General features: G+C 37.9%; 1 protein-coding gene, 1 non-coding gene and 2 pseudogenes across 2 annotated transcripts; 3 read left to right on the top strand and 1 right to left on the bottom strand.

The window, feature by feature from the left end:
- The first annotated feature begins 321 nt into the window (after positions 1-321).
- LOC137747010 (cyclic nucleotide-gated ion channel 1-like) lies at positions 322-9,591 on the top strand (annotated as a pseudogene).
- On the top strand, positions 4,572-5,089 carry LOC137746540 (mitochondrial import receptor subunit TOM7-2-like). The gene has a single exon (XM_068486559.1). It carries the CDS (start codon positions 4,652-4,654, stop codon positions 4,871-4,873), a length of 222 nt encoding a protein of 73 aa, XP_068342660.1. The 5' UTR covers positions 4,572-4,651; the 3' UTR covers positions 4,874-5,089.
- Positions 9,592-13,446: 3,855 nt separating the features above from the next.
- LOC137749110 (small nucleolar RNA Z247) lies at positions 13,447-13,587 on the bottom strand. Its single transcript, XR_011070180.1, has one exon. It is a non-coding gene; the product is annotated as a small nucleolar RNA Z247 (small nucleolar RNA).
- A 2,419-nt stretch (positions 13,588-16,006) lies between these two features.
- On the top strand, positions 16,007-21,862 carry LOC137748906 (protein HEAT STRESS TOLERANT DWD 1-like; annotated as a pseudogene).
- Positions 21,863-22,193: the final 331 nt, after the last annotated feature.

Raw genomic sequence — 22,193 nt, 5'->3', positions numbered from 1 at the left:
TGATTTTCCGACCAAGCGTCATCGATTTGGAATATTTCGGAGCCACCATTCGACCCACCAGCATCCCTAGGCTCAGTGTCGAGCAACCTGTGGGTTCGAAATTTCGTGACTTCTCCGGCCAACTTCGAGATTTTGTAGCCACTTTTTGTACAAACCAAGGTGATAACCAGATTCTACACCCTCAAATTATTCTAGGTTGTGAATTTTGGATGTGTTTTTGTGACTCAACGTGTTCTGGAAATTTTCCCGCTAAAATTTTAACAAGCTTGGTGGATCCTAAATTGTATTAGCAAAGGATATAGTATCATTTGAACTTGAGTTATGGCAGACTCCATTGTAACTATAAGGTTGGTTTGTTTAAGTCTGCAACTTTAAGATCACTTCTTGTTTACTTTCGTTTTCTTTAGTTATCAGAAAAATGATATAATTATTATAAGTTGAAAGAAGAATATTGTTAAATGAGAGGGGAGGGGAGGGGAGGGGAGGGTTACTGTTATTCATATGTATAATATGATCTTATTCATGGAGGAGTTTGCCCAGAGTTCGGACTGAGGATCCATCACTGTTGCAAAGAGTTTGGACTGAGGACTCCATCACTGCTTCAGTACTTGAAGTCTCAGGTTAGTAGGGTTTCAGTACTTGTCTCTTATTGGTGTATCTGACTTTTAGTTTGCCATGCACATGAGAACTAATGCTTCACTCACTATTTTATACTATCTCTTCAATAAAGGTTGGGCTTGCTAACGGATCCTATTTTAATTAGACAGATAATACAACTGGATGGTAATGATAATATTTTTATTGACAACTAATCATTGATTTTATGAAAATACTATTTTTATTATCTACTTGTATCATCATTTGTATTATCTCTATAATAGAGATGAGATCTACAAAGTGGGCTCTACATTTATTAGAAAGATCGTAAAAATGATAGTACAAATGGGTAGTAAGTGTAATATTACTCTTGATTTTATTTTGTGGTACTTGTAGAACTTTACCAAGCCAGCTCGCTCCTAAATTTCGTTACCAAGGGATATAGAGGTATCATACGAACTTGAGTTATGGCGAAATCCAATTTTGACTCATCTGTAATCATAAGGTTTGTTTGTTAAATTCTGAAACTTTACGATCCTTTTTTGTTTTCTTTCTTTTTCTTTAATTATCAGAATTGACATAATTATTTTAAGTGGAAAGAAGAATATCGTTAAACAATTACATATCCATTCCATTCCAAACTAGGGCTAATCCTACTCTAATAGAGCTTATATAACTAGAAAAACTCCAAACAACAAATAAATCCAAAGTCGGAAAGTAAATGATTCATAGTCCGAGTTTGACTTGATTGACTCACAATTCTACTTTGACTTGGAAACACTCAGCCAGCTTGTGAGCACGTTTTGGAGAGATTTTTTAATGTGATCGGCACACGATATGGTATACCATGTGTCATTAAACAAATTGTGAGATATGTGTGTTAAAAATTTAATAATTTAAAATTTAAAAATATCCACCACTTACATAAAAACACGTGGTGTACGACTTGTGTTTCCGTCACAATAAAAAATTTCTTCATGTTTTGGGGCTATTCCTTGTTCTAGAAAATTTTGAAAAATATGCAAATTGAACCGTTGCAGGCGTATATCGCATGCCTGTAGGAAAATTTGATAAAATCTTCAACTTTTGCAGGTGTAGAGTGCTTCCTCCTCACATTTTGACCAGACCCATAACATTTGCTTTGCCAAAGCTTCTTGATCGGCAAGCAAATTTTTAAACTCAACAAATGATAGTTGGGTCGGCCATCGTTGTACAATGGCAACAAAGCCTCGATAATCGGGTCCCAACCCCTAGATAATTATTCTTTTTATCCTAGATTCTACAATGGTAGTAGTAGGATCTAATTTAGAAATTTCACGGTAAATAGACTACACCTTGTGGAAATTTAGCAATTGTCATGTCACATTGGGCCACTGATAACAGCTCATTCTCGAGAAGTTGCAGTCTTGTATCGTTCCTCTTTGAAATAATGTGGCGAAGGTGTCCCACGTTTCTTTCAGTGTTTTATGTCCTCTAACATGTCCTTTTCAATTGTTGGTGTCTTCTTCTGACTACGTAACTTCATTACCGCTGACGATCTCCCAAAGATCTTGGCCTTGTAGGTAAGACTCCATACATGTCACACATGTATTTTAATTTTTGTTGTTTAACTTCTTAATTCCTCTAACAACTTGAAGACCACACATCGTGCCGGGAGAGCTTCAATATGCCGACCAAGATTAGTCAACAATCTTACAATGTACTTCTCACAATTCTTGAAAGCTTCACTAGAGACGCTTTCCGATCGTATCGCTTTGATACTAATTGTTGAGAAAAAATTAAAGGACAACTCTAACATATGTTGGAGAGGCAAAATAAGTAAAGAATTTACTTGTATTATGCACACCAAATATTACAATACAACAACTCTCAAAGACACTTTAAAAGCTATGACACTTTCTCTTTCTAGACACTCTAGACCACACTCATACTCCTCACAAAACTACTCTTGCTTCTCACTCTCACTTGATTGTTGCTCTCTTACTTTCTTCTTAGTTTCCTCTCTTACTTCTTACTTTTGTTACTTTGTTCTCTTTCTTTCTTAGCTAATTCAAATACACTTATCTTATATTTATAGGCTTGCTAAACCGACTTGCCTAGTTGATGAAATTGGACTCTTCCATTTTAGCCACATGTTTGTGATGGTTCTAGACTTTTCTACAAACAAACCATTTATCTAGATTATTCTAGTCTAAGTCGGTGGACTTGGCTTTGCCATCTTGTAGCTATACTTTGCTAGAACTTTCTGTCATAATCTTATACATGTTTGAACTACAACAATCTAGTTTATTCGTACCTGTTGATCTTCATAGGCTAGTGTTGATCTTTAATGTGGAAGAGTTTGCCAAGAGTTAGGATTGAGGACTCCCATCACTGTTGATCGGGATTTAGGGAAATCTGAACCGTTTGATTCCTCAAATCATTTCATCCATTTGTGCTTAGGGAATAAGGGTTTATATGATGATAAGCTTGTGGTTGAGGAAGGTGAGATGATCACTTCCATCCGATTCTAAAGAGAAACGTTGATAGGCCTTTTGTGATTTTATGTGGTTATCAATCTATTGGGAAACAAACTTCTGCATGTAAAACTCTCTCTCTCTCTTTCTCTCTCGCTCTCTCCCCCTTTCTCCCTCTCTCTCTTTATTTGTAAACTAAAACAGAAAGGGAACCTCTAGAGAGAAACAAGGGGAAAAAGGCACAAACGCCAAATCCCAAAACAGCATAAAGAAACCAAGAAAATATAATCAAACTGAAGAAAAACCCCAGTAACGGGATAAGGACGGAAGGCGAGGATAAGGAGAACTTCGTTGATTCACTAGTACAAAAACAGTTTGCTCGACGTACGTCATTCTTCGCGTAAAGTAAAAAAATGTCGCACTTTACAAACATAATGGTACAGGTACAAAGAAAGCACAAGATGGACCATAAAACCAAAAACAATTTTGAAGCCCAATACACAGAAAACAGCAAACAGGAAAACCCTATAGAAACTACAATCCCTGTAGCAAAAGCTGCCGCTTCATAACACTTTCTCTACACCGTGATCAACACTATATGTCGGCCCACTTGATTACCTTCAATTATTCCATCAGCAACCCCATATTTGTAAGAGAGAGGTCGCAACATCCTCCCAGAATCATCGCAACAACGATCACCACCACAAAATACAGAAGGTACGGTCCATGTAGCTAAAGGAAGACCCCAAGAATACATATCCCACGGGCAACTTCGCTAACGAGGGTGAACAGTGGGAAGGACCAACAAGGGCCCACAACGGTGGTGGTGCGAACACCAAAGCTGAAGCTCTACACATCCTCCTAAAATACGGCGACAAATCGCAAAGAACACCGACGGTAATCGATTGAACTTGTAGATGGATGGAAAGATGATGGAACCCACTGATGAAAATGATGGAGAGGTAAACTGGTGTTATGGATTTAGGGTTAAAGATGGTGAAATCAAAGGAAAACATAGCAACAAAGTGTTGATGGCAGGAGAAGAAAAACTAGGCAGAAACAAGAACATGACGAAAAAGAAAAATAGGAAAGTAGATAAGAACCATGGGTTTTCCATTGGCCAGCGACGATGTGGATCGGTGAAGATTTGAGGCACTCTGACACAAAAGTGAGAAAAAACTCTCACAAACGAAGAGAGACTATTCCAGCTTTATTTTGGAAACTTTTTTAACAGTTGTATACTCACGTATACATAGCCTAAGAGCAGTTCCGGAACCCTTTCCGCAGGTAATACACTATATTATCCATCTAATGAATAGTAATTATCCTTAATAAATAATAATCATCTTTTGCATTTTCATCGTTATACTTCAATAACCCTGACAATAAGTAATAAAATAATATTTTTTATTTATAAAATAATACAAAATACTTATTAAAAAAAAAAGAGTAAAAATTAAAGATTAAAGATGCAAATTCCATTGCAGCTTTTCACATTTTAACTAGTCAAATTTTGACTAAAGTTTTCATCTTTAAAACAATTTGCTCAAGCAATTAATCAAATCAAAACTCAGCACAAACCCCAGAAGCAAATTTCAATGGCGTCGAGAATATCTTTGAAGAGCAAGGGCAAGACTACGGCGAAGCCCTCCAAGGGCTCCGAGGAGCGCTCGGTGGCTCAATCCTTCAAGAAGCGGAGCACGTGGGCCTTGAAGAAGGCCAAGGTCGTCACCCACTACGGCTTCATTCCCCTGGTCATCATCATCGGCATGAACTCGGAACCCAAGCCGCAACTTTCCCAACTTCTCAGCCCCGTCTGATCCAATCTGGGTCGGATCATCCAATTTCCGTGCTGGGTTTTCGGTATTGTTTCTAATGGGTTTTGTAATTGGATTTGAGGAATTTCATGTATGCTTTGCTTAAACTGACGAATAGGCACTTTTCACTGAGGATGTTGCCTTTTGTTATTGGATTTATAGAGTGTATAAAATTTGGGGTTTCTGCTTCGTCGCCGTCGCCGATCCATCGTGAGACGACGACGTCGTTCAAGAACCATAAAGGTTGACAGAGAGAAAGGGAAGTTCAGCCCATCCACCACATGGCTGATGTCGTCCAGACGTCAGTCTTGTGTCACACGCCCTTCGGGCTGGCAACTCCTGCCGGACCTCTCCATCAGGCCCGCTCAGGCTCCATTACCAGCACACGCTGGACCAAGTTGCTCGGGCTTTCTGGCCTTGTTTTAGAGCCAGTCCACCGGGCTATTGCCCAAGGTGGAACTACTCTAAGGAAAGGATTTATTTTTTATTTTTTTTTATTAGGAATTAGTTGTGGGATTAACGTAAATAAAAAATGATTCGAAACCATCTATTTATTAAGTCTCTATTCATGTACAATTCCTTCAAAAATTCAATTCAATTAGAAATTATTTGTCCATTTAATTGTTACGATGAAATTTTAATGTTCTTAAAACATATTGTTCGTCAATTCTTTGAGCTTAATTGGATACCTCAAGCACTAATAATTTGCAAGGATGATTTATAAGGTTCAACTTGAAAAACAGTTGGTTTAGATTGTTGAAATTCGATGTGGTGTCAACTCCACAATTAATGCTCATTTTTTAGGAAAAAGTAAGAAACCCTTTCTTTAAAAAGCTCTACTCATATATATAGGATGGATCCGTGACACTTTTTTTTTTACACAATTTTTTACACACGTAATGTATTTTAATTATCCGAATGTCTATATTTTATAACACCATTCATAAATCATCCTTGCATGAAATTAGACAAATCCAATTTAGAATTCATTTCTAGTGAAGAAATGGATGAATGGTTTTACAAAGAAACTCTAAATCCTTTATCCAACATTCATATAGTTTCAGATTTGGGTGATTTTTGTAAACAAATTTTTTTAAGAAAAACTTAAAAGATAGACGGTTCGAATCTTTGAATAATATGTTTATTGTGTCTTGTACAGCGATCTAGGTCATTGGAATACTTCAGAGGATGGGGTAGCTTCCAAGGAAGACGAAGGACACGCAAGTCCAACTACTGCAGAATCGCCAACAATTGAGCCACAACGTCATCAACCAAAAATATTCTTTCCAACATGGGATATTATCTTTGTAGTATCATCCGCCTTTTCTCTCTTCGTTGATCCCTTGATCTGCTATATTCCGATCATCGTCGAGAAAGACACTTGCTTCTTTTGGGACCAACCGTTGATGTGGACATTTTTGGCTTCACGATCAATCGGGGATCTCTTTTATTATATGGACATCGTTGTTTTCCTGAAGAGATTTTGCACCAAACTTAGTTTCAAGTCTTTTGCAGGGGCCTCCTCCACAAAAACTAATGACGATCATATTGTGACAACACTACGTAATTTCATCCACAAGAAACCAATTAGGTTCTTAGCCATTCTACTTCGCATTTGGGTTGCTTTTCCCTTTCTGCAGGTAAGACGTTAAGAGAAGGTGATCTCTTGCAAGTAATTAAATTTCACATTTAACTGCATCCATGCATGCATGATACCTAGATTATTTTTGGAAAAAATTAGTATCCGGTCCCTAGTTACTAATGTTCTTTGGATGAGACCTTATTAGTTTTCAGATTTTGATCGAAGTTTCTAGTATTAATGAATAAATGAATTTACATGTTAGTTACAAAATTTTTTTTTAAAATAAAAATTAGTATTTACATGTCAGTTACATAATTCGTCCGAATTCCAGGCTCAAAACTGACATGCCAAATGAAAGTTGGATTAATCCGAACAACCTGAAAAATCCAAAACATCCAATTACAGGATATGACAGCAACAAATAATCTATTAACCCTTAAATTACCAATTTTCCAATCATTTTCTGGGTTAAACATAGCTTCCTCCATTTAACGATATTGCATATAAAATAACGAAATTCTTGTCTTACATCAGCACAATACTTATCCTATTATAATGCTATATATTTTTTACGTACATTCCTACTAAATTTGTCATTTTGCCACCTATTCGTGGTAGGGTCTAGGAGGAGACTCAACCACCTCGTACAATTAATTATTTTGATACCCTTCTTAAAAATTTAAATGTTTGTTGAAATGTCTCCAGGCAATATTGCTCATTGGAAAGTATACAAACTTCGATAATCATATGCTTGTTTCACTAATTCCATTCCAATATATACTGAGGGCTTATAACCTCTACAAATGGCTTGATCGACGTGCTAACGTAGAGACTGTAACAAGAAGATTCCTTAAAGCCATATTAGACTTCCTTCCGTTCATCATTGCTTCTCATGTAAGTTCAAATCTTCATTATTTCCGATATTTGGGGAGAAAAATATAAATTTTGTTGTAATCTTATTTTTTTGAGATATATTAGTGTAAATATGATAGACTTTTTAAAATTAGCTAGCATGGTTCACCACCAACATATTTACTAATATTGTTCTCCATGTAACCACATACCACTATAGATGCGGGGTTTTTCCACTAAAAGCGTCTGTGCTAGTAGCATTGAACCTTCTACGTATAAATTGTAAATTATCTTTCTCCAACAATAGGTATAGCAATGCTCAAGCATTAACCGGTTAGTAACCAACAACGTTATCTCATATTCTTAACCATCATTTTTTTTTAAATCAACATCCAAAGAAGGAAAACTTTCACAATAAAATGCAAATGGTGAAATGATGTCCGATGTGGATAACTTTTGCAAGCTTGATCCTTGAATTGACGTAAAATAGCTAGGAGCCGGCTAGATAATGAGAATACTGATTGTTTAGCGGGCTTAAATAAATAGTTAGTATCGTTTTAATATATTAACTGGTTAGTTCTTGAGCACTTCTAATATTATTTACAATTTCTCATATGGTTTTGAATAAACAAAGGGAAAACATTTGAGAATACTGAATAGGAGTAACAGCATATTTACTTCTTTAAAGGCCATCTTATTTGAGGGGTATGGTGCTTTTCATTTCGTTATCTTTTATCTTTTTTCAATACGTTTCAAAAACATTGATTATTAACTATATCGTCGTGTTTGTCCTTCAGCTTTACGGATCCATGTGGTACTTTTTTGCCGGGAATACGGAGATAATATGTTGGCAGGATTATATCTATAAACAAGAACAAAAATGTGATTTTTCCATCCACCATTTCTACTGTGGTTATCAGACCCAGTAAAATAATAAGCTGATCAATATCCCACGTTTAAAACTATCATGCCCTGTAGAACTTCCAAAAAATATGACATCGTTGCCTCACGATTATGGTATATTTCTGTATGCTCTCCAATCTAATATGTCAACGTCAAAATATCTTCCAAGAAAGATCTTGCAATGTTTTTGGTGGGGCTTGCGAAATCTGAGGTTTGTATTTGTATGACTTTTCATGTTGATTACCTATAAATATTTATGTTGTAAACTCATAATTTGTCGTCCTTGCAGTTAAATTCCATAAAAAATTTATGTCAGTTTTCTAAAAGAATATAATCGATAATTAATATATTGCGCTCCATTTCATTTTTGGCAGTTCTTTTGGCTCAAACCTTCAGACCAGTTTCGAGACGGAACAAATCATCTTTTCTGTTGTGATCTCTTTAAGTGGCTTGATACTACTTTTAGTATATCTGAATTCGAGGGTGCAGGTTGGTGCGGTGATCAGTACTCTTTCAAGCAAAATTTATGTCATTAAGCTTAAAGCTCCTCCATGCAAATTTTTGGTGTATTCACGCACGTACATGTATTTTTGGATTTAATTATCTCGTCATGAAATCGCTTTATAGAGTTACTAAACATGCAGGGGTTCCAAAATACAGCCGAGCAGCGGAATTTGAGAAAGAAGAAGGAAAAGACATATCCAGTCTTAATAGAACAAACACTTATCGTGCCCCGTCTTTGCATGGATTCCCTAAAGAAAGTATGTAACTAGAAAATTTTGAATTTAACAGTCAATAAAGATAATATACGTCATGCATAACTAATTGTATCTAATTGAACATTGGTATGCAGGTTCAAATTATTGGAAGTATAGATAAAAAAGGGTTGAAAGTAATATCTGAGCATCTAAAGCCAGTGATTTATAATGAGGATGTGTATATTATTAGGGAGGGTGAACCATTGCGGAAGATGCTGTTCATCTGGCGAGGCACAACTTTGACCTACACAACTAGTAAAGGTGCAACAAATGTTTGCAAAAGCCTTGAGAAAAATGATTTCTATGGAGAAGAACTTGTAATTTGGGCATTGAAATCTGCCTCATTTTCTGAGTTGCCTATCTGCACTACAACCCTTGTGTCTCAGTCAAAAGTTGAAGCATTTTCAATCACGGCAAACGACTTGAAGTCTGTAGTCGCTAAGTTTTGGTTGTTCTTTAGAAGGCATCTTCCTCACTCTTTGGTGGAGTGTTTTGCAGCTTCTTCCATACAAGTAGCTTGGCGCCGCCACCACGCAAAAAAGCTAAGAGATCAATTGGCTGGGCCAAGTGGAGTACACGCAAAAAAAGCTAAGAGATCAACTGGCTGGGAGAAATGCGTGTTTTGAGTTGGTATTGTAGAACTTTACAGAACTAAGAGAGAGAGAGAGATTGCAATTGTTAAAGAAGAAATCATTCTCATTAACCTTATCTTCAGGATACAAGGAATATATATATATATATATATATATATATATATATATGTCCATAAAATATCTAACTGATGCTGAGTCATCATCAATACTGTAGCTTAACAGCTAAGCTAAGTTCTAATCTAGTTCTAATCTAGTGCCTTATGCTCATCATAGTCTGGTGGTCCTTCACTATCCTTAATACACCCCCTCAAGCAGAAGGAAGGGGATCGAACTGAGAGCTTGAAGCGAAGTTGGGCAAATCTGTCAGCAGGTAAGGACTTAGTGAATATATCTGCAATTTGAAGCAACGAAGCCACATGATGAACATGAACATGGCCCAGAAGAACCTTCTCTCTGATGTAGTGATAATCAATCTCTACATGTTTTGTGCGGGCATGAAAAACCGGGTTGAAGGCTAGAGCAATGGCACTTTTGTTGTCACAGAAAATTCGTGGAGTTTGAAGGAGAGGAAAGGAGATATCTTGCAGGATTTTGCAAACCCAGCTAAGCTCGGCAGCAGTATGAGCCAGTGAGCGATACTCTGCCTCAGTAGATGACCGAGCGACTGTGCTTTGTTTCTTGGCACTCCAAGAGATGAGATTAGGACCCAAGAACACACAATAGCCACTAGTGGAACGTCTGTCCACAGGGCATCCTGCCCAATCAGCATCCGTCCATGCAGTGAGAACTTGCTTGCCTTTAGAAAACCATAAACCTGAGTCAATAGTACCCTTCAAGTAGCGAAGAATCCTTTTAACAGCCTGCAAGTGAATCGTGCGAGGACTATGCATGTATTGGCAGACTTGATTGACTGCAAAGGCCAGATCAGGGCGGGTCCATGTGAGATATTGGAGAGCACCAACAGTGGATCGATAAGAAGAAGGATCAGGGAGAAGACTACCAGAGTGATCCAATTTGGTGGAACTAACAGGGGTAGAACAGGGTTTGACTCCAAGCATATCAGTTTTTTTGAGTAGATCCATAGCATATTTGGATTGATTGAGAAGTAAACCTTTAGCAGACCTGTGAACTTCAATGCCGAGAAAATAGTGGAGCTCACCCAAGTCTTTGACGGGAAAGAGAGATTGCAGTTTGGATATAATGGACTGACAAACTGGAGGAGAACTCCCAGTGATGATAATATCATCAACATAAACCAGTATGAAAGTGATGTGAGAACCTTTCTGAAAAAAAAAGACTAGGATCAGAGGGTGATGAGGAGAAACCCAAGGAAAGAAGGACACTGTAAAGAGCTTCATACCAAGCTCTGGGAGCTTGTTTAAGGCCATAGAGAGACCGTTTGAGTTTACAAACATGGTGAGGGTGAGACTGATCCACAAACCCAGGAGGTTGAACCATGTATACATCCTCTTTAAGAGAACCATGCAAGAAAGCATTGCTCACATCCAACTGATGCACAAACCAATCATGAGTGACAGCAATAGACAAGAGAATTCGGATGGTGGTTGGTTTAGCGACGGGACTAAATGTCTCGGAAAAATCAAGGCCTTCCTGTTGATGGAACCCCTTAGCAACCAACCTAGCCTTATACCTCTCAATGGAACCATCAGCTTTGTGTTTGACTTTGAACACCCATTTGCAACCAACGAGATTGTAACTTGGATGAGAAGGTACTAACTCCCAAGTACCAGTGGTTTGAAGAGCGGCAAACTCATCTGCCATTGCTTGGACCCAATGAGGATTCTTAGAAGCTTGATGATAAGTGGTAGGTGGAGAAGGGATAGTGGTGAGGTGGTCAACAGAGGGTGGAAGAGGGTGTTTAGAGGCGGTAAAGACTTTGGGCTTGGTGATGCCAGATTTGGCACGGGTCATCATGGGATGGTGATTAACAGGAATAGCAGAAGGAGGGTGGGCTATTGGGGAAGAAGAAGGAGAGGGTGGGGGTGCAGGTGATGGTGCCGAGATAGGGGAAGGGGCAGGGATGAGTGGAGAAGGAGAGGGAGAAGTGGAAAGAGGTATAGTGAGAGAAATAGGGTTGGGAAATGTAGGAGAGATAGGGGAAGAAGACGGAAGGAAGGGAGAAACAGGGGATTGTTTGAAAGGAAAAGAGGTTTCATCAAACACGACATGTCTCGAAATATACAGCTTATTGGTGACAGGATCGAGACATCGATACCCACTGTGGTTGAGGCTATATCCCAAGAAAACACAAAGCTTACTCTTGGGGGCCAATTTACTGGAAGAATAAGGTTGAAGCCACGGATAACATGCACAGCCAAATGTCTTCAAGGTGTGATATTTTGGAGAAGCTTTGAATAACAATTCCCAAGGACTAACAGAGGAAGTCTGAGGGGGCAGCCGATTGATCAAATAAACAGCAGTCTGAAATGCTTCAATCCAGTACTGATATGGTAGACCACTCTGAGAGAGCAATGTTCGACCCATTTCGACGACATGCCTATGTTTCCGTTCTGCACATCCATTCTGCACAGGAGTGTGGGGACAACTTAATTGATGAGTGATACCATTAGCATTGAAGAAATTTTGTAAAGGAGCATTTAAGAACTCACCCCCTGAATCAGACCTGATACATTGAATCGAACTAGCAAACAGGGTTTGAACTTTCATAATAAAAGTCTGAAGAACAGAACACACATCAGATTTGTAATGCAGTGGATATAACCAGCTGTACTTAGTAAAATCATCCACTAGAATTAGGTAATAGCGATATCCAGTACAAGAAGAGGTAGGAGAAGGACCCCAGACATCAGTGTGTACAAGATGAAATGGCCGAGTGGAAGTACAAGGCAAAGTAGAAAATGGCAATTTAGAGGCCTTCCCCATTTGACAATCGGAACAAAACGACTTCTGAGAAACTGGACCAACAACAGACAAATGACCTTTATTTACAACTTTATGGAGAGCTAAACTAGAAGGGTGTCCAAGTCTTCTGTGCCATGTAGCGATGTCAGCTTTAGCAATCATTAAGGCATGAGGCGAAATGGCAATACCAGAAATACCATTGGAAGCATTCCAGTAGAAAGGGTACAGACCACCTTCACTGGGGCCCTGGAAAAGCATCCTCCCAGTGCTTAGATCCTTGATGTAGAAACCAAATGGATCAAAGGTTAGGGAACACCAATTATCATACACAAATTTATATACGGACAGAAGATTATGAGAGGCCTGAGGTACTAAGAGCACATCATGAAGTTGAAACACAGCATTAGGAGTGTTAAGTAAAGCATGGCCAGTATGAGTAATACACAGACCTTTTCCATCACCAACAAGAAGCTGGTCAGAGCCATTGTAGGGCATAGCAGAATTGAGAGACGCTGGATCAGGAGTGACATGATGTGTAGCGCCACTATCAGTAATCCAATAACTTGGAGTAGAAGAACCAGTCATAGCAGTCAAACCCATAGGAGGAGGATGTTGAGAAGCAAACTGAGAGAGACGACTACAATAGAGAGCAGAATGGCCATATTGATTGCATAGTTGACATGGCATAGAACGACCAGAGAGAACGGGAGAATGTCCCGACTGAAAATTGCCAGAATTTTGGCCAGTATTTCCAGAAAAGGAGGAGCGAGAGGGAGCAGAACCAAGAATACCTCCAGAGTTGTTGTGTGGACGATTTGGACCAGGAGTACGATTCTGAGGAAAACGATTGCGATTCTGATAGTAATTGCGATTCTGATTCTGATATCTGCCTTTAGAACCTCCCCGAAACGAGGTTGGATTCGAAGATCCCTGTTGAGCAGCATAAGCATGAAACGGTGCAACAGTAGAGGAAGAAGATGCGCGAGTTTTGCGTTTCTGAAGAGAGATCTCCTTGCTGAGTAAGAGACCATGGAGTTCATCACCATTCACAGATTCAGTTCGTGTTTCAATTGAATCAACAAACGATTCATACTCATCAGGAAGACCAGCAAGAATATAAGCAACCAGATCAGAATCAGAAATCGGTTCTCCAGCAGCAGCAAGTTTATCAGAGACATCCTTAATAGAGTGCAGATAATCAGTCATGGAAGCATCACCTTTCTGAATAGTCTGGATCTTAGAGCGAAGACTGTGAACATGAGTGCGCGACGCGCCGGCGAAACGGCGTTCAAGAGACTGCCACAGCGAGCGAGAATCTTCCATTCCAATAGTCAGGGGAAGAAGATCTTCAGCAAGGGTGGAATTGATCCAGATCGTTAAGATCTGATCACGTTCACACCACAATTCATGTGCAGGATTGAGAATCTGAGATCCAGTAGAATCACGAACAAACGGAGGAGGGCAAGGATCATCACCAGTGATAAGGCCAAAAAGCTTGAATCGCTTAAGAACGGGAAGAAATAAGCTGCGCCAGGTGATGTAGTTCTGACGATTGAGTTTCGTCGGAACCATTCCAGCAATGTTTTGGACAGTAATCGTCGCAATCGATGGAGGTACAGTGTTGGAGATCTCACCAAGAGGAGGAGGACCAGAAGACGTAGCAGGAGAAGGGGAATCAGAGGAATTAAGAGTGGTCGCCATAGAAAGACAGACAGATTGCACAGATGCAAGAAAGAAAAATTAGGTAAGACGTGTTTGGGAGACAAGAAAATGCAAGAATATCAAGGAAGGGGAAGCGGAGGATCGACGTCGGTGGACTTCGGCGAAGATACCATGTAGAACTTTACAGAACTAAGAGAGAGAGAGAGATTGCAATTGTTAAAGAAGAAATCATTCTCATTAACCTTATCTTCAGGATACAAGGAATATATATATATATATGTCCATAAAATATCTAACTGATGCTGAGTCATCATCAATACTGTAGCTTAACAGCTAAGCTAAGTTCTAATCTAGTTCTAATCTAGTGCCTTATGCTCATCATAGTCTGGTGGTCCTTCACTATCCTTAATAGGTATCGCTTTTGTTTTGTGTGTGTGTTTGAAGTTGGTATTGCATGCTTTGGTTCGTCTTGATGTTGCTTTACTCTCTTTTGGCCTTGGTTTCCCTTCAATTCCGTGGTGTGTCCTGCATTTTGGTTTGTGGTATAAAAAGTGTGTAATCATTGACATTTATGAGAACGAAATTATGGATCATCTTTTTCAAATTGAACATGGAGTGGTGGAACTGGTGTTTATGTTCGTTAATATTTGTAGCCTAATGTGAATAGTGGTGCTGGTATTAATGTTGTAGGCGATCATCACAAAGAAATAAATCAAACTAGTATATATGTCCACACACAAAGCGTTTTTTTTTTTTTTTTTTTTTTTTTTTTTAAATTGAAGGAGAGAGGAAGAGATGAAGAGAGTGAGAGTGAGAGTGAGAGTGAGAGTGAACTTGGGAGTGGGGCGAGAAGGAGAGATGCTTTATTTTTATTTTTTTAATTTAGAGATGTTAAAATCATTTGTATGTGAGATTTAAATAAAAAATAACAAAATTTTATTTTGTGAAATTACGTTACTGCTTTTAACATTTTTGCTATGATAGAAAACTAAGTAGTTTTTTCAGCCTCTTTTATTTGACAAATGTAGTTTAGATTCTTATGTTGTAGCATAAGGGGTTAGGGTTTATATAGCTACAATAACTCTGCTGTTTTTATAATGACTATGAAGAGCGCCAACATGCAAGCTATAGCTTGGGCGGGGTGCACAATTGGCTGGAATTCATGGTTACAGTATCCCTATAAAGATATTCAAGATCACATAAGAAGTTTCGGTTTCTCCATATTTGTCTCATACCCATATACCTATTTATAAATCCTCCCCAAACGACTGTGTACCTGGGTGAAATGATTTTAACAGGTAGGAAAATGTCATCCCTAATCTCAACAGTTACCGTTGCACTCTAGTTTCCAAAGTTGTATCAAAAGTCAAAGGATACTACTATTCACACGTCGATTTTTACTCCTCACACATCCTTCTCAATTTTTGGTTGTCGAATCAATAAACTGCAAAAGATCAATCTTAAAAAAATTAACAAGGGTATGTGAGGTAAAAAAAATATGTGAATAGTACTATCCATATCGAAATAGCTTTTTAATTTGAAATCAAACACAATCTCATGCATGGTTACTCTAAGAATTGCATGATGATTGCTTTTGAGTGCCATTAAACAAATGAAAACACGCTCATGCCTGTCCATCATGGTGGCAATTCGATCCCTAATAAGTCTATTTTCTCCAAACAACTAACCATTAAACTCACTACATTAACCATTAAACTCATTAAACGTTGTCGTTTGTAGGAAAAAAAACATAAGCCCATTGCACCCAAGCGTCGTGTATTATTTTAGCATACTGTTATTATCAGAAAAGGCTGGAGCCCAGTAAGCGAGAACCTCTTCAGTTTTGCTTTCTCCTCTTTCCTTCGTCAGAGTCTCTGTTTCTGAAAAACCTGAAGAATCAGAAATGGTCAGAAGCATCAAGAACCCTAAGAAAGCCAAAAGAAAGGCCAAGGTCAGCTCCAAATCCACTACCTTCTCCGTTTATTATTTAATTTTTTTAGTAAATTTAGGGTTTTATCTTTTCCCCAATTGATTTGATTGAATTGACTTGAATTTTTGTTTAGGGCTCAAAGAAAGGAGATGCGTCTTCTTCCTCTTCGGGACCGTCGATGCCGGCGAAGGTATGGCAGCCGGGAGTGGACAAGCTGGAGGAGGGTGAAGAGCTCCAGTGTGACCCTTCAGCTTACAATCCTCTCCATGCCTTCCATATCGGTTGGCCTTGTTTAAGGTTGCTCTGAATTTTATGAATTCTTCTCTTTGGTTTGCATAGAAAGTGCAAGAAAAGCATAAAGTTTGGATTTTGGATTGTGGGTTTGAATTATGGGCGCATGATTAGCTTCTTAATTGAACTAATCTTAACTGTAGCTTGTGTTAATAATTACAATTCTTCTTTTCGGAAATGCTCGCATTGTACTCGTTAGTCGTAATATTGAATTATGTTTTGAAGTTCCAGTTTTATACTTAATTTGCGGGTAATTGTTATCTATGTATCTATATATATAAAGGGAGAAGGCCAGTTTGGTGAAGCATTCAGAAATGCCAAAAATGTCCTCATTTCATACACAAGGCTAATGGATAACTGCTCATAAAAATAGGGTTAAAAACGTAAAAATATGGAATTACATCTCAATAATGATTCCGACCATTGGATCAAATCATCTATATATATAAAGGGAGAAGGCCAGTTTGGTGAAGCATTCTGAAATGCCAAAAATGTCCTCATTTCATACACAAGGCTAATAGATAACTGCTCATAAAAATAGGGTTAAAAACGTAAAAATATGGAATTACATCTCAATAATGATTCCGACCATTGGATCAAATCACCCACACTTTCAATTAAATTTCACCCATTAGATTAAGCATACAGTTACTGTTCCAGATATATATAAAGGGAGAAGGCCAGTTTGGTGAAGCATTCAGAAATGCCAAAAATGTCCTCATTTCATACACAAGGCTAATGGATAACTGCTCATAAAAATAGGGTTAAAAACGTAAAAATATGGAATTACATCTCAATAATGATTCCGACCATTGGATCAAATCACCCACACTTTCAATTAAATTTCACCCATTAGATTAAGCATACAGTTACTGTTCCAGATGAAAAAAACGATAATCGACCACAACTACTCCAGATGGAATCGAAGCACTCCATATCAACAGTTGCACATACTAAAGATGGAACCGTCCTCCATCGCACGTTCTCGATCACCACAGTGCATACAAAAGTGTAAATTGGGTAATTTTCTCAAACAATGTTCTTATCTTTGCCAGAATTTTGCAATGGGTTTTCGCCATAAAATTTCACTTTCTGCTTCAATTCAGGTGCTCTATGCCTAATTGAATTGTTCATATCTACTAATGTTTTGATTTATTAACTAATTGCCCGCTTTAATATATAATAATTTGGAGATTTTTACTTGATTATCATTTGAACTATTCGAAATTATTTATCTTTACGAGATTTTTTTAATGGGTTTTGAACCAATTTGTAGAAAGCTCTCTCTTTTGTGTATTGGTAATTCTGTTTCTAGCTTAATTTTAGCCATTTTGGAATGCCAGAGACATTTATAGCAGTTATTGAAGTTACACAATTACCAGTTCTTTACAAAAGGCCTTCTTCAACTGCCGAAATTCTTGAGCTTTCATCCCACCAAAGATTGGTGGCTTCAGATTGTCACTCAGACTGGTGACCCATTGATGTCGGGTATGGTTTATTTTTGTTTGTCTTTTTTCCCAGATTTAATTTGATGTATTGTATTATTTATCTGACGACGATGCTCAACTAGCTTCGAATTTTGTGCTGCACATTAACACCCTTTGATCATCCTAGGGCTCTCGATAGAGTTGGGGCGGCAGGATCCGGATCTAAGATGGTTGAACACTCTATAGGCAGTTAATATTTTTGCCAACCAATCTGCTCGGTTGTGTTCGTAACCTCTGGGTTGTGACGGTTCTTCATCTCTCTTACTTGAGATTCTTTGAATTTTTTGTCCACATTTGAAGACGAAAAGGGAGGAAAGTTGGATAATTATCATTTGATCAAATATATAGGTTGATTGGTGAATCCCCAGTGATCAATGCGTTTTCAATATATGAGTTGGTGGTTTCATTCTTTTGGGTAACTTCCTTTAATTCTTTTTTCCTCCTATCCATGAATTAATTTTAATTAATTTAGTACAAATGTTCATTTTTGGTTTCTAGGAAATTAAAAGTTTGAACCTTTTTTATTTGTGTAATCAGTTTTGAAGTTTGTTTCACAGGGAAAATATGGAAGAAGGAAGATAAATAAAGGAATAAGAGGGAACCAAAATAGTTTTGATCGTCATTGTTTTCTGTTTTGACTAACATAGTTTCACCCCTTTTTGTTTTTCCTTCTGTCAATGATTTTGATTTTAACTAATTTAAACAAAATGATAGATTTGAGCTACAAGAGCAGAGGAGAAGAGGTCTTGATCATGTTTTTTTTCCCTTCATTTAGATGGTTGATCTACTCTCTTATTTGTCACTCCAACTTTTTTATCTGCTTCTATTTCCTATGCATACTTTTTTTATGTAGACAATTGGTGGACGATGTTTTGATGGGACGGCGGTTGTCAAGTAGGACGACGATCTATGCTTTATTTTATGGGCATGCCCATTTTCTTAACATGCCTCTCATATTTCCCATTCTGTTTTTCCTATTTTTCAATTCACGCTCTTCTCTTTCTCACTCTTCGCCTGTAAAGCCGTCAGGTGTGTCAAAGTGGTTGGATATGTTTGATGTGAAAGAACTGTCGTGCTTTGAGAGGCTACGTGAAGGGCATATTTCTATTTTCTTTTTCTTCCATGTTTTATTTATTTATTGGCGATCAATGATACTTTGTTCTTCTTCCATTTTGGAAGAATAATGTTACAATTTCTCCATTTTGTAATGGTTTTAAGGCTCTACAGATGTCCTTAATTACCAAAGTCATAATAATGATCAAGCATAGCTCATTTCGTGAAATCAAATTCTATCAGCCAAACAAAAAAAAAAGACACCATAATAATTAGCAAGCAAAAAAAAAAGAAAAAAAAGGTGGATTGGTTAGTGTACAATTCATAAATTTCATTTTTGGGTACAATGGGCAGGTGCAAAAGTTAGATGATTGAACATAATAAAAAATTGAAAATAATAAGAAATTGTTGTGATGGACACAAATACAATTTATAAAATAATCACTTAAGAAATATAAGAATATCTAAAACAACACATCTTTGGGGCGTGTAGCGCCCGTGTTGCAAAAATGCCTCTCGCACGCACGCTAGTGCGTGCAGAGAGGCTAGTAGTTAATAATTGAAGTTTCAATCTTTCCAAGAGAGTTACAGGTTTCCAGTTCACCGCTAAAATTTCTTTTTACAGCTTTGATATTGTGCGAGATACATTGGGGTTGGTTCGGACAGAGTTCCCCATACCATGTATTTTGTTGCAGGGACTCAGGTGAGCTTTATCTTTTTGTTTGTGTGACTGATTTATTTATCTAATTTCTCTTACCAATTCAATTTTGATGGTGAAAACATAAACCTGTGGTTCTGCAGGCAGAAAAAGCTGCTTGGAACTCTCTTGGAATATTTAAAGTATCTAACATTTCCGGGAAAAAGCGCGAACTAGTGCCAGCCAAAGCCGCAGATGATGACTCTAATATGGATAGTGAGGACAGTGATAGTGATGACGATAGCGAGGATGAGGATCTGGTGCACCTGTTTTGCAGGCAATATTTTTTTTACATCCTACACTTGATTCAGCTCACCTTCATCTTTCTTAATTTTTATCTCATCTCTGTGCATTTCCATCTTTCTTCTTCTCATGTACAGTTGCGCAAGGTAGCTCATGAAGGATGTGTTAATCGTATATGCGCCATGACACAAAATCCACATATATATGCATCTTGGTCAGACACTGGTCATGTGCAGGTTTGACTTTATGTCAAGAATATGAGTATATAAATCATACTGACGCTTGGATAATGACAATTTACATATACTTTGTACGTGAATTAATCCTGCCACTCATGCAGGTTTGGGACTTCAGTTCTCATTTGAATGCTTTAGCGGAGTCAGAGACTGAAGCTAGCCAGGGAGCTTCTTCACTTTTTAACCAGGCTCCATTGGTTAAGTTTGGGCATAAAGATGAAGGGTTTGCTTTAGAATGGAGTCCACTTGTCCCTGGAAGGCTTGTATCTGGTACTACTGTTAAGTTACTTTAATTTATTTATTTTTCTTTATCAAGTGTATTTAATGGTATATTGCTTTCTTGATTTGAAACTAATGATTCGTTTACGTCTGATTTTAAAAGGGGACTGCAAGAATTGTATACATTTATGCGAACCTACATCTGGTTCGACTTGGAATGTTGATACTACTCCATATATTGGACATATTGCAAGCGTTGAGGATCTACAAGTATGTAACTAAGATGGGACACTAAAGTTTGATCTGTTGATATAAAGCATATGTTCGGTCTCACGAACTGAGTAGTTTTCCTTAGTATTTTCCAATTCTCTAACAGTATTTTGTGTGTTCACTTGTATCTTTGCAGTGGAGTCCTACAGAACCTGATGTATTTGCCTCTTGTTCTGTCGAGGGGAATATAGCAATATGGGATATCCGCATAGGGAAGGCACCAGCAACTTCTTTTAAGGCGCATAATTCAGATGTGAATGTTATGTCTTGGACTAGGTGTTTAAATAACCTTCGCTGTTTGTTACTTGTTATTTGTTTCGATATATTTTGTTCCACATATGAAATGATGACCTTGGCATTTCATTGGTTTTTTTTATTAGGCTGGCTAGTTGTATGCTGGCATCTGGAAGTGACGATGGCACCTTTTCCTCTTGCAATCTTAGATTGCTGAAGGTATGTCTTGTTGGAATTTCCCCGAGTGTTAAGTTGATAATTATAGAATTATATAGCCCTCTTCCCTCTATTTAAATGTAGGAAGGAGATTCAGTAGTGGCACATTTTGAATACCATAAACACCCTATCACATCCATCGAGTGGAGTCCACACGAAGCCTCCACTTTGGCCGTTACGTCTTCTGACAATCAACTGACGTAAGTATATTTAGAGACAAGATTGAAGTGATAAATGGCATGTCCTGCACACAAACTTTTACTTTCCTGCTGTTTATGTACGAACTCAATATATCTGTCATTTGGCTTTTGTTACCAGAATATGGGATCTATCTTTAGAAGATGACGAGGAGGAAGAGGCAGAATTCAAAGCTAAGACAAAAGAGGAAGTGAATGCTCCAAAAGACTTACCTCCGCAGCTTCTATTTGTTCGTCAGGTAAACATTTCTGACCGACTGTTCTACTCCAAGAGCCCCCCGGTTTTTCAGTCATTTAACTCGTGGTAATTTATGGTAAACAGGGACAGAAGGACTTGAAAGAACTTCATTGGCATACTCAGATTCCTGGCATGCTTGTTTCAACTGCGGCTGATGGTTATAATATTCTGATGCCTTCAAACATACAGACTATCCTTCCCTCTGATCTCTAATGTTCCTTGAAACTCGAAGTTTCAGTTTCTTTCGTGCTCCGGAAAGTAGATATATATCAGATCGTATTCCAATAGTGGGATGGCTTATGTACCGAAGCAATTACATATTTGAAGTGACAGTTGTTTTCGGTTTTCGTTTTCCTACCCCTTTTTGGGTGGTTTGGTTTAGTTGTATGGAGTAACCTCTGCAATTTTGGCTTAATGATTTTAGCAGAACCAGGTGTTTTTGTTGATACCTTTTCAATATCTTCGTCCGTTGGGTTTATTTACGTTATGCATCTCATCGGATTTTACCCGTATTTATTTGGCTGTAGTCGTTGGTAAAAAATGTATAAGAAAATGGAAACCGTAAGGAACAGAGGATTAAAAAACTATGTCAAAAATGTGTTAAAAAATGTTCAGTTTGATGAGATAGCGAACATCACTAGTGAAGTAGACATGATTTCTTCACGAGGCTGACAAAAATGGTTTCCAATGACGACGAACTTGCCGGCGTATCTCATCTTAGCAGTGTATTTTTCATCACCCGCCTACTTCTATGAGTTGACGGGCTTGCTCAAAACCAC

This window comes from Pyrus communis, chromosome 10 (genome assembly GCF_963583255.1).
Source record: "Pyrus communis chromosome 10, drPyrComm1.1, whole genome shotgun sequence".
NCBI classification, from domain to species: Eukaryota; Viridiplantae; Streptophyta; class Magnoliopsida; order Rosales; family Rosaceae; genus Pyrus; species Pyrus communis.
Note: the sequence above shows the minus strand (reverse complement) of the source record. Positions and strands in the feature narration are given on the sequence as shown.

What these genes read in the sequence shown, in the direction of transcription:
- LOC137746540 (XM_068486559.1), top strand. Translation starts at nt 4,652, where the DNA reads ATGGCGTCGAGAATATCTTTGAAGAGCAAGGGCAAGACTACGGCGAAG.